Source organism: Caretta caretta, chromosome 5, assembly GCF_965140235.1.
Source record: "Caretta caretta isolate rCarCar2 chromosome 5, rCarCar1.hap1, whole genome shotgun sequence".
In the NCBI taxonomy this organism is placed as follows: domain Eukaryota; kingdom Metazoa; phylum Chordata; order Testudines; family Cheloniidae; genus Caretta; species Caretta caretta.
This window is the reverse complement of record NC_134210.1, coordinates 69,968,201-69,985,964: the sequence shown is the minus strand read 5'-3', so window position 1 is coordinate 69,985,964 and position 17,764 is coordinate 69,968,201. Positions and strand designations below refer to the sequence as shown.

Genomic DNA, 17,764 nt, shown 5'->3' with positions numbered 1-17,764 from the left:
GGAGCTAGAAATGGAGAATCCAATAGCTACTGCTTAAAGAAACAGAAGTCTTGAATTTTTAGCCTAGCCCCAGAAAACAGCCTTTAAAAATTCTGATGTGCCTTAGATTCCTAATTTTTAAAATAAACCCTTATAGTCTCTTTATATCTGTAGTTGGTCTTTTTTTAAAAAAATGAACAGTGAGGGGTAAAATCTGATCTCTTCCATTGTTGTCGGTAGTGCTGTAGCTATGTTGGTCCCAAGATATGAGACACACAGTAGGTGATGTTATATGTTTTATTAGACCAACTTCTGTTGATGGAAGGGACAAGCTTTCAATCTTCACAGAGCTCTTCCTCAGGTCTGGAGAAAGTAACCCAAGCATCTGAACTAAATACAGGGCGGGACAGATTGTTAACAAAAGGGCTGCAGACATGCTGTAAGAAACCACTTAAAATGAAGTGGGCAATAGGGGTTAGCAGGCAGGCGGGTGTGTTGCAAATTGTTTTAATGAGCCCAAAAAAACCAGTGTCGGTGTTAAGTACATGGTTTTTAGTGTCCAGCAGACTTATGAATTTAAGTTCCCAGGCTCATCTTTTGAAGGTATTGTGCAGATTTCCTTTGAGAACGAGGACTCTTAATGCTTAAATATCTCCCCCACCATGTATTTAGCTCACATGCTCTTGTTACTTTCCCCAGGACAAAGGAAGAACTCTGTGAAGCTCAAAAGCTTGTCCTTTCCACCAACAAAAGTTGGTCCAATAAAAGATATTATCTCATGGATTTGTCAAGAACAAATCATGTCAAACCAACCAGATAGCTTTCTTTGACAGGGTAACAAGCCTTGTGGATAGGGAGGAAGCGGTAGATGTGGTATATCTTGACTTTGATATGGTCTCACATGACCTTCTCATAAGCAAACTAGGGAAATGCAACCTAGATGGAACTACTATAAGGTGGGTGCATAACTGGTTGGAAAACCATTCCCACAGTAGTTAACAGTGGTTCACAGTCATGCTGGAAGGGCATGAGTGGGGTTCCACAGGGATCAGTTCTGGGTTTGGTTTGGTTCAATATCTTCATCAACGATTTAGATAATCGCATACAGAGTACACTTATGAAGTTTGTGGACCATACCAAGCCAGGACGGGTTACAAGTGCTTTGGAGGATAGAATTAGAATTCAAAATGACCTGGATAAACTGGAGAAATGGTCTAAAGTAAACAGGATGAAATTCAATACGGACAAATGTAAATTACTCCGCTCAGGAAGGAACCATCAGTTGCACACATACAAAATGGGAAATGACTGCCTTGGAAGGAGTACTGCAGAAAGAGATCTGGGACTCATAGTGGACCACAAGCTAATTATGAGTCAACAATGTAACGCTGGTGCAAAAAAAGTAATCATCATTCTGGGATGTATTAGCAGAAGTGTTGTAAGCAAGACATGAAAAGTAATTTTTCCGCTCTACTCTGCGCTGATTAGGCCTCAACTGGAGTAGTGTGTCCAGTTGTGGGCACCACATTTCAGGAAAGATTTGGACAAATTGGAGAGAGTCCAGAGAAAAGGGACAAAAATGATTAAAGGTCTAGAAAATATGACCTATGAGGGAAAATTGAAAAAAAAATGGGTTTGTTTAGTCTGGAAAAGAGAAGACTGAGAGGGGCATGATAACAGTTTTCAAGTTCATAAAAGGTTGTTACAAGGGATAGGGAGAAAAATTGTTGTTCTTAACCACTGAGGATAGGACAAGAAGGAATGGGCTTAAATTGCAACGAGGGAGGTTTAGGTTGGACATTAGGGACTAAAGCATGATCATATGCTGAACTAAAGCAAAAGTTAGCCAAACTTCATGAAAGCAGCATTAGCCTGGGAATGGAGACATACTTGTTTATAATTTTCAGCACAGTGAACATCTGGTTCTTGCAGGGGGAACATCTGCCTTCCCTCTCTTCCCCCATAGAAACGATTTTTGGGAAAGCTTCCAGAGGGTTCCATACAGACATTTCCTTTCTTGAGGTTTTCTTAGGGAGGAGATGATTATGCCCCCCCTTTCCTTTGAAATGAATGATACACTTACTTGGAGAATTCTTTGGAACTTTCCATATTTCTTGTCCAATTTTATATATTTGCTAGATATCACCACTCCATTCATGTACTCTTTTTCTAATAAATCATTCAAAAATTTCTGAAGTTTGCTGTATGAAAACTGTGAATACATTTACTTGTGACTACTTGGTAAAGACATAGAACTGATGCTATGAAAATCATATAATGGAAGGAATGATCTTCCTTCCCAAAGGAAACAAATACACACCTTAAAAAAAACTGTGCCTTCTACCAAGTGTGAAATAAGAAAATCTTCTCAACCCTACCAAACAGAATAAAGAAACAAAGCATTTAACAGCCTCTCAGTTTGTAATAAAAAAATAAGTTATTTATTGTTTCATGGTATAAGTACCCATGAAGAGAAACTTCTTTAAATTTAATGTGCTAACATAACTGGAAGACCAGATGAAGTATTTTAAATATATAAATATTTTGTTCAGCACTATTGCCAGTTGTATTATGGTTTGTCCTCTAGTGCAGCACACTTTGTTTGGATTTCTAGGGAAATTGTAGTCACTTATATTCTTCTGAGAAAAACTTCTAAAATAACACAGCTTATTTAAATATGTTTTGTGAGTTGTTTTGTAGAAGTGCTGAAATCTCTGTTCTTACTGGTCATTGAGAGAGAGAGAATCATAGAATTATAGGACTGGAAGGGACCTTGAGAGGTCATCTAGAGCTGCAATTACTCAGCACCTTTGGAAATTTGGAAACATTTAGGGGCCTACATTTAGAAGTCTCATTTTGAAAGTTTTGGCCTTAATTTGTATCTCCTTTTGTTTTTCAGAAGAAGGAAGACCACCATCACAAACTGATTCACTAAATATTAACTTTTCCCCTACGTCTAAGATGAAACTTTAAGCACCTGCTCTGAAACAAAGGCCAAGGGAACTTTCACCAACTTTCACTGCTAAGGTAAAAATGCTAGTTTCCAAATGAAAAACACCTTTATAGTAAAAACTGAAGGGTGGTTTTTGTCAACTCTCTCCACTACCTGTTTTAATGCGTCCATTTCCATCACCAACCTTTCTAGGTTACTTTTATAGCCCCCATTACCATAGTACCTGAGTGCCTATGACAAAAGTCTTTGGCAAAATCCAAGGATTCTCTGGCAGAGGGTTATTGGCTGTACCCTACACCAATTAACATGTAAGCAAGACCAGGAACAGTTTTAGCTACGGAAGAGAGACACACAAATAATTCTCTATGACGAGAAACTTCTCATTGTACAGTGATACAAAAAGAAGTATTCTGTGTTTCAAAATAAACAATTATTAGCGACCAAATCTTTTGTCCTATTCTATTAGCCATAAGTTACATTATGTGCATTACTTGAAGCTGGTGTGCCACTAGGCTGGTTAAACATACGGGAAAAATACACCAATGGCCTAGGAATGCAAACCCTGTAGTGGCTCACAGCCCACACATTCAGCTGTCAACAATGCAACTTCAACCCTGATGAAGCTTGGAAAGCCAAAGGGAGTTCACAAGACGTGAAACGTCATGAAAGACCCGACACAGAAGATCCCTGGCTTCGATCTCCCATGAAGCTTATGGGCAACCCTAAACCGTATCTGCGCAAACCATAGCAGATGTGGATACTTGCTGCACAAATGGAGAATTAAAGACTCTCCTGTGTGCGACTATGGTCGCCCAGAACAGACCATAGAACATAATAACAACTCAATGCCCATTTCACAAATATGAAGGAGGCATCACACCAATACATGCAGCTACTCCTGTTGCAATTATGTGGCTTAATCATCTAAATATAACATGATTAGTTGTTGCTCTACATTTACATCAGCCATACAAAGATGAAGATTGCTTTGTTTAGGATTCATATAAGTACTCATTTGCTCATGAGAGGAGGAAATTCTTATTTCATCTCTTTTTAAACTATGGAAGATACAGGAATGATTCTGTAATGGTTGTAATAAATTCTGCTTTATGTCTAATAACCCTTTCCAGGATTAATGCTTTGTTAGTTAAGCCTTTTACTTCAGCCTCTAGAGAAGAATAAGGATTATTGGAATGTAATGGTCTATCCAAAAGACAATAAGAAAAATGCCAGTACAGTGTCTATGCAATATGTCAACAGGTAATAAACTTTTGTAATGTACAAATTAATGGAAGCAATTCTACTTTCAAACAATTAATATGCTTTCATTGTCTTGGTAAGTGGTAATCTTAAACTATCCCATCCTCATTTGTTTTTGGATATTAGGCACCAAATGAAACAGAGCAATCACACAACAGCCTGCTGCATTATGAAGTATCACTTTAAAATATCCATTGCTCCCAAATGTTGGTTCAGAAATATTTTGATGGATGAAATCAGAAATATAAGCTTTGATATAATACAGTAATGAAAAAGTACATTGGCATGAATATAGTGGTTAAAAAACTATACATTAACAGCAAAAACCAACCAGGTCAATAAATTAGTTTGAAATTCATGAAATTCATAAAAAGAGTTACACGAAACTAGTACATTTAACAACAACAGAAAAGAAAGGCTAGACTGTGCTTTTTTCACTTATCCCTGAGTAAGGAGTGGCATTACAGCTGCATTGTCCCAGAAAAAGCATCAGAAGGGAATGAGACTCAGGGCTAGTCTACACTCACAATGCTGCAGCAGCACCATTGTAGCGCTTAGTGAAGACGCTACCTATGCCAACAGAAGAGCTTCTCCTGTTGGCTTAGGTACTCCATCTCCCTGAGAAGTGGTAGCTATGTCAATGGGAGAAGCTCTCCTGTCAACATAGCGCTGTCTACATCGGGTGTTCAGTCGGTATAACTGCATCGCTCAGGGATGTTTATTTTTCACACCCCTGAGCCAGGTAGTTATACTAACATAGGTTTGTTGTGTAGACAGAGCTAAGTGTCACAATTTGTCCTGACTCCCCTGCACGGTCAGGTTAAAGCTAGTCACTACAATGTAGATCTATATCCTTAAAGAGAAAAGGTATGCTTGAAAATATATTTCACCCCAAAAGATTTCTAATTAAAAGTTTACAAAGCTTTCATTTCCATTCATTTGAAACAAAAAGAAGAGAGAGAGAAGAAACAACATACAAAGTACCAGATTTTATACTCAAACTAATGTCATGTTATTGTTCCTTTCCTTTCCCTTCCTCATCCTCACCTTTCTCCTTTTATAATTTTTTGTTTCTTTTCCCTTCCTTCCCTTTCTTGCTATGCAGAGCTTTGAATTCGCAGTGCAGTCATGGAGCTTTACAAAAACTAACAGCAATTTTTTTTAAAGTACATCAGAAGCAGGAAGCCTGCCAACAATCAGTCAGTGGGGCCACTGCATGAATGAGGTGCTAAAGGAGCACTCAAGGAAGACAAGGCCATTGCAGAGAAGCTAAATGAGTTCTTTGCATCAGATGCATTCTTGCATCTTCTTCACCTCAGAGGAAGTGAGGAAGATTCTTGAGCCATTCTTTTTAGGTGACAAATGTGATAAAACTGTCCCAAACTGAAGTGCCAATAGAAGAGATTTTGGAACAAACTGATAAATTAAACAGTAAAAAGTCACCAGGACCAGATGGTATTCACCCAAGAGTTCAGAAAGAACTCAAATATGATACGGCAAAACTACTAACAGTGCTATGCACCCTATCACTTAAATCAGCTTCTGTACCAGATGACTGGAGGATAGCTAATGTGACACCAGTTTTTTAAAAAGGCTCCAGAGGCAATCCTGGCAATTACAGCCTGGGTAAGCCTAAACAATCTATTAGAATTCTTTGAGGGAGTCACCAAATGTGTTCCAGGCTGATCTGGTGGTTAGAGTGTACCTTGACTTTCAGAAAGCCTTTCACAAGGTCCCTCACCAAAGGCTCTTATGCAAAGTAAGCAGTTACGGGTAGATCCTCTCATGCACCAGTAACTGGTTAAAAGACAGAAAACAAAGAGTATAAATAAATGGGCAGTTTTCACAATGGAGAACGGTAAATATTGGTGTCCTCCAGGGATATGTACTGGGACCAGTGTTGTTCATCATATTCCTAAGTGATCTGGAAAATGGGGTAAACAGAGAGGTGGCAAAATTTGAAGACAATACTAAATTACACAAAATTGTTTAGTCCAAAGCACACTGTGAAGTGTTACAAAGGGATCTCAAGCAACTGCGTGACTGGGCAACAAAATGGCAGATAAAATTCATAGATTCATAGATTCATAGATATTTAGGCCAGAAGGGACCATTATGATCATCTAGTCTGACCTCCTGCACAATGCAGGCCACAGAATTTCACCCACCACTCCTAAAAAAGACCTCACATCTATATCTGTGCTATTGAAGTCCCCAAATTGTAGTTTGAAGACCTCAAGGAGCAGAGAATCCTCCAGCAAGTGACCCGTGCCCCATGCTACAGAGGAAGGCGAAAAACCTCCAGGGCCTTCCAATCTGCCCTGGAGGAAAATTCCTTCCCGACCCCAAATATGGCGATCAGCTAAACCCTGAGCATATGGGCAAGATTCATCAGCCAGATACTACAGAAAATTCCTTCCCGGGTAACTTGGATCTTACCCCATCTAAAAACCCATCACAGGCCATTGGGCCTATTTACCATGAATATTTAATTACCAAAACCATGTTAACCCATCATACCATCTCCTCCATAAACTTATCGAGTTTAATCTTAAAGCAAGATAGATCTTTTGTCCCCACTACTTCCCTCGGAAGGCTATTCCAAAACTTCACTCCTCTGATGGTTAGAAACCTTCGTCTAATTTCTAATCTAAATTTCCTAGTGGCCAGTTTATATCCATTTGTTCTTGTGTCCACATTGGTACTGAGTTTAAATAATTCCTCTCCCTCTCTGGTATTTATCCCTCTGATAATTCAATGCTGACAAATGCCAAGTAATGCACATTGGAAAATATAATCCCAACTATACATACAAAATGATGGGATCTCAATTAGCTGTTTCCACTCAAGAAAGATCTTGGACTCATTGTGGATAGTTCTCTGAAAACATCCGATCAATGTGCAGCAGCAGTTAAAAAAACCTAACAGAATGTTAGGAACTATTAGGAAAGGGTTAGATAAGAAGACAGAAAATATTGTAATGCTACTATATAAATCCATGGTATGCCCACACCTTGAATCCTGTGTGCAGTTCTGGTTGCCCCACCTCAATAAAGATTTATTAGAATTGGAAAAGGTACGAAGAAGGGCAACAAAAATTATTAAAGGTATGGAACAGCTTCCATATGAGGACAGATTAAAAAGATTGGGACTTTTCAGCTTGGAAAAGAGACAACTAAGCGGAGAATATGATAGATGTCTATAAAATTATGAATAGCGTGGAGGAAGTTATTAAGAAATGTTATTCACTCCTTCGCATAACAGGAATCAGGGATTGCCCAATGAAATTAAGAGGCAGCCAGTTTAAAACAAACAATACCAAGTACTTCTTCATAGTCAATTGGTGGAACTCATTGCCAGGGGATGTTGTGAAGGCCAAAACTACAACTGGGTTCAAAAAAGAACTCAATAAGTTCATTGAGGATAGGTCCATCAATGGTTATTAGCCAAGATGGTCAGGGATGCAACCCCATACTCCAGGTGTCCCTAGCCTCTGACAGCCAGAAGCTGAGTGTGGACGAGAGGGGGATGGGATCACTTGATAATTGCCCTGTTCTGTTCATTTCCTCTGAAGCATCTGGCATTGACCACTATTGGAAGATAGGATATTTGGCTAGATGGACCATTTGTCTGACCCAAGATGGCTGTTCTTATGTTGTTTATATATTTACAAGTAACCAAAACCTATAGTATTATAGGAGAAATAGGGAGTTGGGACTAGCAGGTAAGAAAGGAAAATAGTCAATGAGAAGATCTTCATTTTAACCAATGGTTCAAAATGCAAGAGAGTTTGAGAAATCCTGATACACAATCCTTTTTCAAATTGTTTTGTATTTTTATTCTCAATTCGGCATCTTATCTTCTTAAAGAAATCACATGCAAAAAACCTTCTCTGCAGTAATTATTATTACACAAGAGTCAGGAAATGTTGATTTAGGCCCATAAAGCCGAGTCCTTGCAAGAATTTGTGGGGCATTTCTCCACCAAATTATTTCCTTGTACCATTTGTCCAGTTCTCTACTGCACATTTATGATTTCAGTGAGTTCATATTATCTGAGCAGGACAGGATAAAATTAAATCTTTTTAATAATATTTTCAAGGCTGTTGGCAAATTAGGCATTATGCAGTCACAAAACATATTAAACCTTCTGCTTCACTAAATCTCTCTTTCACAGCAGTCAATTAGCATTAACAAGTACCTCAAATAAGAGTATTTCCATTTTCCATAAAACCCTAGTCACTTATCTCCAACAAAAAATGCATATGGTCAACAGATTATAGAAAAAGGACTTGAATGGTTATCTTAGCAATGTGTTTCAAACTGCTGAGTTTTTAAAAACTTCCTAGATATTTTATTCTCATTTTAAATTTTTGAATAGACTGTACATTCAGATCTTTTTTACAAATAACTAGATCGCCTCTTCAATACATCTGAAGGATATAGAGTTGATCTTGATTTAGAAGTAAAACTGGTTTATTAATGGGTAATAATAGGAAATCTAAATTATTTTGTAATAAAATATAAATAAATTACTAAGTATTTTACATACAGCCAGAAAAGTATGCTTTTTAAAAGATACCCTGGAGAGTCCTTTTTAGTAATGATACCAATGTTATTTTATTGAGACATTTATACATGGTATCTGTGGCATGGCTAATATATGAAATATGAACCAGTTGGCAAAATCCCCTCTTTTTTATCCGAAGACCTAATTACTGCTGCTTCTTCATTATGGAAGATGTCTGGTTTGACTGGAAAGCAACAGAACACAACCCTTCTTAGAAAGTGACTATAATATTAGCCTTTTTAAATTAAGACAGAAAACTGTGTTTGTAAACATAGGGGTGTATTGTTGCTTTTAAAAACATAATGAAAGGGTGTAGTTATTTTTAAAACCTTGACATGTTTGAGTAAAATGATCCCATTTCTAAATTAAACTACAATTTGGATTCTAGAAAATAATGCTTTAATCGTCTAGGTAAATACGAAAGACAGATGCTACTGTAACTAGATGAAAATCTTGCAATGAGTTATCCAACAGCTATCTAAATCAAATTGTAAACGTAAAATAAAAAATGTTAAAAGATGTTTCTCTTGCAATTGCCAAGCTTTCAAACAACTACAAAAGTAAAAGTATAAAAACTGCAGATGGGCAGAGGATATTTTACATAGAATGTTATTTTCAAATGTTTTTCTTGTTAACATTTTTTTCTGGTCTTTGTAGCACTTTGTATCTTCTAGATGTTTTGATTCCTCATGTCAAATCTGGTTTTCATGGTGTAAGAATCCTCTATATACATATCTTTTTTATTTCTCTCACTGTTTTCAGAAAACAGAACTACTTAAACTCAGTTATGCTCACAAATGCTTTGATCATAAAAATGTACAGGGTGAACAAGTAGCCAAATTTAATCTTATTCTCAATATTTTAACCACCCCCCTATTCCCTCTCTCACTTCTGTCTGTTTTCAGATAGAAATCCCCCTTCATCTTCTCGGGAGAAGGGGAGGAGCAGAAGGAACAGCAGCTATTTCAAAGAGCAGTAATCCTCAGAAACCAGGGAACCATGGCTCCTATCCCTGGAAATGATAGTAGTAAAACATGGCAGTTTTGGGGAGGAACACACCATCTGCCCCCCAAAGGGAGAGGGTGGGGGAAGACTGGACAGGAGCAGCTGTGCCACCCCCTCTATTTCCAATAAGCCAGGGTAGTTTGGTGAATACGGGAAGGAATATTTACCGCCTACCCTTGCAATGGGAGGAACAGAATTAGAAACATAAATAATAAGATATGGGATGTGGACCTGAGGCTGAAGAGGATCCTAACAGGAGCGGGAAAGAATCCATTCATTATCTTTCATGTGGGAACAAATGATATGGCTAGATTCTCACTGGAACATATCAAGGGAGACTATCCCAGGATGGGGAAGATGCTAAAAGAAATTGAGGCTCAGGTGATCTTCAGTGGGATTCTGCCTATTCCTAGAGAAGGGCAACAAAGGCATGACAAGATTATGATGCTCAACAGATGGCTCAGGCAGTGGTGCTATAAGGAGGGCTTTGGGATGTATGGCCACTGGGAACCATTCATGGACAGGGGACTGTTCTCTCAGGATGGACTTCACCTGAGTAAGAAGGGAAATAGACTTCTAGGATGGAGGCTGGCACAAGTGATCAAGAGAGCTTTAAACTAGGAATCTGGGGGAGATGTCCAGGTAATCTCCACGCCAGTTATTCTCTTTGAGAGGGAAGAAAACGAAGTAAGAAAGGATATTGCTGTGGGTAGGAGAATGGACATAAGGGTAGGTACATACCAATCTAATAGGTAATATTGGCGATAGAATGTCTGTGCCCAATGGAGTAAAGAATGTGAGTGAATTCAAATGGCAAAAATTAAGATGTTTGTACACTAATGCGAAGAGCCTAGGTAATAAAATGGAGGAACTAGAGCTACTGGTGCAGGAAGTGAAACCAGATATTATAGGGATAACAGAAACATGGTATAGTAGTCATAACTAGACTATGGATATTGAAGGGTATATGCTGTTTAAGAAAGACAGAAATAAAGGCAAAGGTGGTGGAGTAGCATTGTATATCAATGATGAGGTAGACTGTAAAGAAATAAGAAGTGATGGAATGGATAAGACAGAGTCTGTCTGTGCAAAAATCACATTGGGGAAGAAAGCTACTAGAGCCTGCCCTGGGATAGTGCTTGGGGTGTGCTATAGAACACCAGGATCCGATATGGATATGGATAGAGACCTCTTTAATGTTTTTAAATAAGTAAATACTAGTAATAATAATAGGGCTCAGATTTTCCTGGATGCGATAGCTGATGGATTCCTTCACCAAGTAGTTGCTGAACCAACAAGAGAGAATGCCATTTTAGATTTGGTTTTGGTGAGCAGTGAGGACCTCATAGAAGAAATGATTGTAGGGGACAACCTTGGTTCGAGCGACCATGAGCTAATTCAGTTCAAACTAAATGGAAGGATAAACAAAAATAGATCTGTGACTAGGGTTTTTGATTTCAAAAAGACTAACTTAAAAAAATTAAGGAAATTAGTTAGGGAAGTGGATTGGATTGAAAAACTTGTGAATCTAAAGGCGGAGGAGGCCTGGAATTATTTCAAGTCAAAGTTGCAGAAACTATTGGAAGCCTGCATCCCAAGAAAGGGGAAAAAATTCAAAGGCAGGAGTTGTAGACCAAGCTGGATGAGCAAACATCTCAGAGAGGTGATTAAGAAAAAGCAGAAAGCCTACAAGGAGTGGAAGATGGGAGGGATTAGCAAGGAAAGCTACCTTATTGAGGTCAGAATATGTAGGGGTAAAGTGAGAAAGGCCAAAAGCCATGTAGAGTTGGACCTTGCAAAGGGAATTAAAAACAATAGTAAAAGGTTCTATAGCCATATAAATAAGAGGAAAACATAAAGAAGAAGTGGGACCGCTTAACACTGAGGATGGAGTGGAGGTTAAAGGATAATCTAGGCATGGCCCAATATCTAAACAAATATTTTGTCTCAGTCTTTAACGAGGCTAATGGGGAGCTTAGGGATAATCGTGGGATGACAAATGGGAATGAGGATATGGAGGTAGATATTACCACGTCCGAGGTAGAAGCCAAACTCGAACAGCTTAATGGGACTAAATCGGGGGGCCCGGATAATCTTCATCCAAGAATATTAAAGGAACTGGCACATGAACTTGCAAGCCCGTTAGCAAGAATTTTTAATCAATCTGTAAACTCAGGGGTTGTACCGTATGACTGGAGTTCCTATTTTTAAGAAAGGTTAAAAAAAAGCGATCCGGATAACTACAGTCCTGTTAGTTTGACATCTGTAGTATGCAAGGTCTTGGAAAAAAATTTGAAGGAGAAAGTAGTTAAGGACTTTGAGGTTAATGGTAATTGGGACAAAATACAACATGGCTTTACAAAAGGTAGATTGTCTCAAACCAACCTGATCTCCTTCTTTGAGAAGGTAACAGATTTTTTAGACAAAGGGAACACAGTAGATCTAATTTACCTCGATTTCAGTAAGGCATTTGATATGGTTCCACATGGAGAATTATTAGCTAAATTGGAAAAGATGAGGATCAGTATGAAAATTGAAAGGTGGATAAGGAACTGGTTAAAGGGGAGACTACAGCAGTGTATTCCCCTCTCAGAAGTCATCTGTTCTACCACTGGGAGAAAAGGGAGAGGAACCTGCACCTCAGAGACTTTCAAGCCACAGAGCAGGAGATTTGTCCAACCTAGCCAACAGAGAGGGGTCCGAGAGAGAGAGAGCACGCAAGAGAGCGCAATTACATAATTGTTTGTTTTTCAGTCGTGGGTCCCTAAGCAAACAGAAATGATATATTTTGTGGAAAAAAACCCTAAATTTGGCTTTTAGTTCAGAGACCTTCACTTCTATGTAATGCAATAGCCAGGAATAAATTAATAAAGTCACTTTAATAAGCTATTGTAGGTTTATGTTGTGGGTTGAAGACTGCTGGCTTGAGGTGACTGGTTGCATTGACTGGCAGAAGAAAATGTTGAAACTAGGTGACAGTTTGCTCTCATTACCATGCATGGCTCTTTTTGTGACCTTCACTCACTCACTATCTCATGGCTGTATTTCTGAAGTGTGTTCTTTTATTTATTTATTCTGTGGAATATATCATTGCTCTATAGGCTTTTTTGAATTTTCCTATCACAGTGTTCATTTCTGTGGGAGGTGTGTCATTTCTTATGCTCTGTAAGAAAGGTTTTCACTTAAAGATGTTTGTGTTTCAAACATGTTATATTCTTTGGCTATGTGTATAGCAACATCTGGGTTGTTTCCCTGTGGCCAACAGTGATTGTATGCTTGTTTAACTGTGAGTCTGCCACCCTTCTTTTGAGTCCTAACATTAGCTACTTTATCCTGAGATATATTTTCTTTTCCAGTTTCCAAAATACAGGACAGTCATGAAAATGATCTGACTCTGCAATTGGAACTAGAAAGAGCCACAAATAAAGCACTAAAAAAAGGAGCACTTGTGGCACCTTAGAGACTAGCACTGAAACCCAAATCACAGCAATCTCAAAAGAGAACAAACAGCACATATCCCACACATAGGAGGTATACAAGGGAACAAAAATATACTTCACAAATAAGGAATCAGAACAGGAATCTATAGGAAAGGGCAAACTATATGCAAAAAAATGAGCAAACATAATGGGTGAAATCCCACCACAGTATGTAGCCAAATGTTTCTATTGTATTCCCTGGAGAGACTACAATGTAGCCCTATAAACCAGAGTCTTCTACAGTTCTGCTTTTCACAGTGTGATACAATTTTATACAATTAAATTTTCTGTTTTGAACTAATTTTCTTAAATTGAGTTGCAGGATTATATAGTTTAAAGATCCTCAAGTGTACTCACTAGGATTGCCAACTCTGTAATATTTAAAAAACAGACACTCCAGCAGGAGTGCCGGGGACTGCTCCTGCCTGCCTCTTCCCACAAGGTCCAACCCCTGACCCACCCCTTCCCAAGGCCCTGCTCCTGCCTCTCCCCACCCACCAAGGCCCCGCCCTCTATTTGCTCCTCTTTCCCCCTCCACCGTTCTGTCATTCTCTGCTTTTCCCCTCCTCTTCCTTCTGCCCAGAAGGGACTTGCCTTCAGAGCTGGGATCTGCTGCTGCCCAACACAGGTAGGAGGTGGCCCCAACTGAGTAGGGGCTGGCATAGGTAATGACCAGGCACCTCCCTGCCTCCCCCACCTGCAGTAACCGGATACTGTCAAGTCCCCTTTCTGACCGGACTTTCCAGTCGAAAACCAGACACATGTCCATCCTAGTATCTGCATTTGTTATTTTATTTGCAGAGAGAAAATATAAAGAGAGATAAACAATAAACACACACGGAGAAAACTGGGCCAGGTGATGCAGGGAGTGAAAGCACTAGTGTTTCACCTATGAAGATCCAAGTTCAAGTTCTAGGTCTGATCACAAGTGAAACTTATTTTAGGTAGTCTCATCCAAATTTGCCATCAGGGAGGTGAAAACCAGTAGTGGTAATATTCTGCGCACAGCCATCACTCCTCTAATATAAAGCTAGTACCCAGCCCTTCCTCCGTCTGCCCCATTCACCAGCACCAGAATTCCTAACTTCTCTAGTTGGGTTGGTCCTGTTCCTGGTGTGCTGGCCATTTTTAACTCTCGAAAAGGCTTGGTACTAGGTGTGAAAGATTGTAAATACTACAAAGGCTACTGAGGCATTGTAGCGGGGTGGTCACCCCGCTCCGGCCATGAAGGGGTTAAAACAGCCCTGGGAGAGGGCTCCCTGGGGGAGCCAATAGTAAAAGCAGCCCTGGAGAGGGCTTCAGCTGGGAAAAGCTAGGCTGATAGGGGGAAGCGGCCACAACTGGGGCCATGCCCCAATCGGGCCACAGCTGGCCCTGTAAGAGGGCTGAGGGCCAGGAGCTGTAAGATTCTCACTTTAGCCTGGGAGCGGGAAGGGCTAGCTGCCTGGGAGCAAGGTACATGAAGCAGAGCAGTGCTGGGGAAAAGGACAAAGGGAGCTGGGGAGCTCCAGCCTGGTAAACCCCAGGCTGCAGGCCTTGTTGGGGGCCTACAAAGGTACTGGGGCTACAGAGGTGCAGCCTGGGAATAGGCAGAGGCAGCTTATCCAACCTCCTTGCCAACGATGAGCAGTCATGACAGACTGCAGTCTGCCCCTGTGAGCGGGGGCTACATGATGACTGGCAGTAGCCACTGAGGCAAGGTGGGGATAGAGGGTTGGGGGCTCCCCTGGGAGGGAAAACACAGAGTAAGGGGTACTGCTGGGGGCAGAACCCTGAGGTAAAGTGGCACTGGGGTCTCAGAGGGACACGGTGTCTGAGGCAGACAAGACACCGGCCAGTAGAGGGCGCTCTGGAGTTGGAAAGAGCTATTTCCCAGGACGACCAGCACTGGTGAGTCATCGCATCACTACAATTATGCAAGCATGGAAGCTAGCCAGAATACCCAGAGCACAACAAAGCACACCAGGATCAGAGTTAGGAAGTTTCTTGCAGATCTGAAGCCAGGAGGGGGGAAAAAACAACTTTTAGGTGGGTGTGAAGGTAGAAATGGTCACAGGTGAAAGATTTAAAATCTCATTCACTGATTTCCCCACATACCACTCTACCAGAGGCCTGCTTTTTCATCTTGTCCTGGGCCCTGTGAATCCTGGACCAAAATGGCAGAAGTGTCTCAGGCCAGGATATAAGAACATTGGCAGAGATGTCTGTGGAAGCCTTCACAAAGCATGGACAGAATAAGCCTGGCTCAAGACAATGCTATTAGTCTCCCATTTTCATAAACAATAAAAGTCAGTCACATATACAACAAAATCTCATTGAGAAAGACAGTAAATCATAATGGGACTAAGATTTCACTGTTGCATCTGTGCTTCTGTTAATACTCAAGTATTATAAACAATAAACTACACCCAGACTTTCAATGAAAATATAGGCTATTTCTTTGTGAATGGAATGGTTCTTGTTACATTCCAGAATATAATTTTGAAGTCATTTTTTTTTAAAACTCATCACCTATATTAACTGTGCTGCATAGTAAGGAACACCAGTGGTTACCAAGAACACAGCTTTTCTTGCTACAGACAGATTCAAAGTGGGAATAAAGTGCCTAGCAGCTGCTGTTATCCTAACAGTTGGAAACTGTCTCCATCAGCTGGCAAAATACAAACACAGCAGTCCAAAAGTGGTACAATGCTATCAGAAAAAGAAAGAATACGATTTTCCTAAATAACCTATTTTCATACTTTTTAATGGAAGAGATATACATAAAACACAAAAGAAACTTCAGTGGATAGGGCATATTATAGATCATTACTCATCTGTACCAAAGATTTACAGAAGTTGAATGTCAAATTTAAACTCAGTTAACTCATCAATAGCAAAGACATCAATAACATAGGCAACACATGGAAAAAAGGGGTATTTTGTTCTACACTGGAGTGAGAAAAATTAAGACTATTCCTGCACTAAACAAATGTGTAGTGGTACTTTCTAACAACTTGTGATGTTTGGGTTGGTTATAGAGAAACTCACATCAGACCTGCACAGCATCATGGCTAGCATAAACCAAGCTCTCTAAAAAGTTTATAAATGTAGAACTGTTGGGATAGATCATGATAACGCTAATAAAGGCAATTAAGACATCATAAACTAAGGGCTATATGTTATAAAAACGCAAAAAAGAAATTTACCTGGAATAAGTTCCATAACTATATAAATAGGCTGCCTTTGAGTGCAAACTCCTATTAGCTTGACAATATTGGGATGGTCATATTGCTTGAGTATTCTGCATAGGGTGCAAAAATTTTGATTACGTTAGTATATTTCATTATGCAAGCTGATTAAAATAAATATCAGCAGAAAGTATCTTAAACCTCTAACATTATTTTAAAGCAAAATTTTCCTTGTTATATTATCCAAAATAAAAACCAGTTGCTTTCAATGCATCAAACATACCACTCTGTGGAATTACAATCATACCACTCTGATGAGAAAATTAAAAACTAGTGAATACATTAACTAGTTTACAAGTCAAGATCTACTTAAGTATTCTCATAGTGATCCCACCATTTGTACACATCATAAAACAACTATATAATTTGACATGACAAGGCAGTCATACCTCATGAGGCCCAGAATTTAACTGAAAGATCAGAACTGGGCAGTGCTGGGAGAGTTCAGTCAAAAACCTTGCAAAGCATCTGTTTGCACAGCTCAATCACCAACTCATTTTCCTGAGCATTAAATACAGTAAAAATAATTTAAACTGAAAACAAAAAATTAAGGATAATGATTCCAATTTAGGAAGCTAAAACAATAAAACTTGCATCTGCTCAAGTAAGGCTATGATGAGAATATTTACAGACAGAAGAATATGCCATGATTTATAAATGAAAAGGAGGGCTGGTGAGAATTCTAGAGAGACATCATAGCTTCTGAAAGTTTGCTGCCTACTAATTAACTTGAACCACCTCTTGTAAAAGAAAATGGAAAGCTTTAGTATGCTTGAATGCCATCTCAGTAAGGAATAATGTATTTCATTTTAATTTCAATATAAAATTATTTCTTGAGTTGCAGGCTGCTTAGCAAGTGAAGCAATTCCTTGGTAGCCAGCCAGGCTATTAGCATGAAATCAAAGCCATTTTCAAGGAATTATATAGTTCAGATATCCAGTAAGTTATTTGTATATAGCTAATGTTTTCTACCTTTCTATCTCCTTAAAACTCAGTTATTTATCTAACAATGAAACTATGTTAAACTCTAGCGTGAGGACAGCAAGATAACTTAAAACATTTTACAATATTGTGGTACACTCCCTTACCCTGAGAATTTAAAGGCCATGTACTTGTGTTCTCATGTATCAGCTCACATACTTGGGCTTAGCAGGCTTTTCACCAATGTTTTATAATATAATTGCTATTTCAACCTCATTTTTCCCCACTATCAGGAATATCCTTTGCCTGTCTGGCACAGCCCAGTTCTTCCAGAAGGCCTGTTTCTTCCCAAGAAAGATTAGTTAATG

The 17,764-nt window shown here is 39.2% G+C and overlaps 1 protein-coding gene across 5 annotated transcripts in view; it reads right to left on the bottom strand.

The window, feature by feature from the left end:
- Positions 1-17,764, bottom strand: part of FER (FER tyrosine kinase) — a 436,379-nt gene that overhangs the window by 143,566 nt on the left and 275,049 nt on the right. For all 5 annotated transcript variants that reach the window (XM_048849501.2, XM_048849499.2, XM_048849502.2 and 2 more), the window contains one exon: positions 16,434-16,528. In XM_048849501.2, coding sequence (XP_048705458.1) covers positions 16,434-16,528 — 95 coding nt within the window. The remainder of the gene's footprint in view (positions 1-16,433; positions 16,529-17,764) is intronic.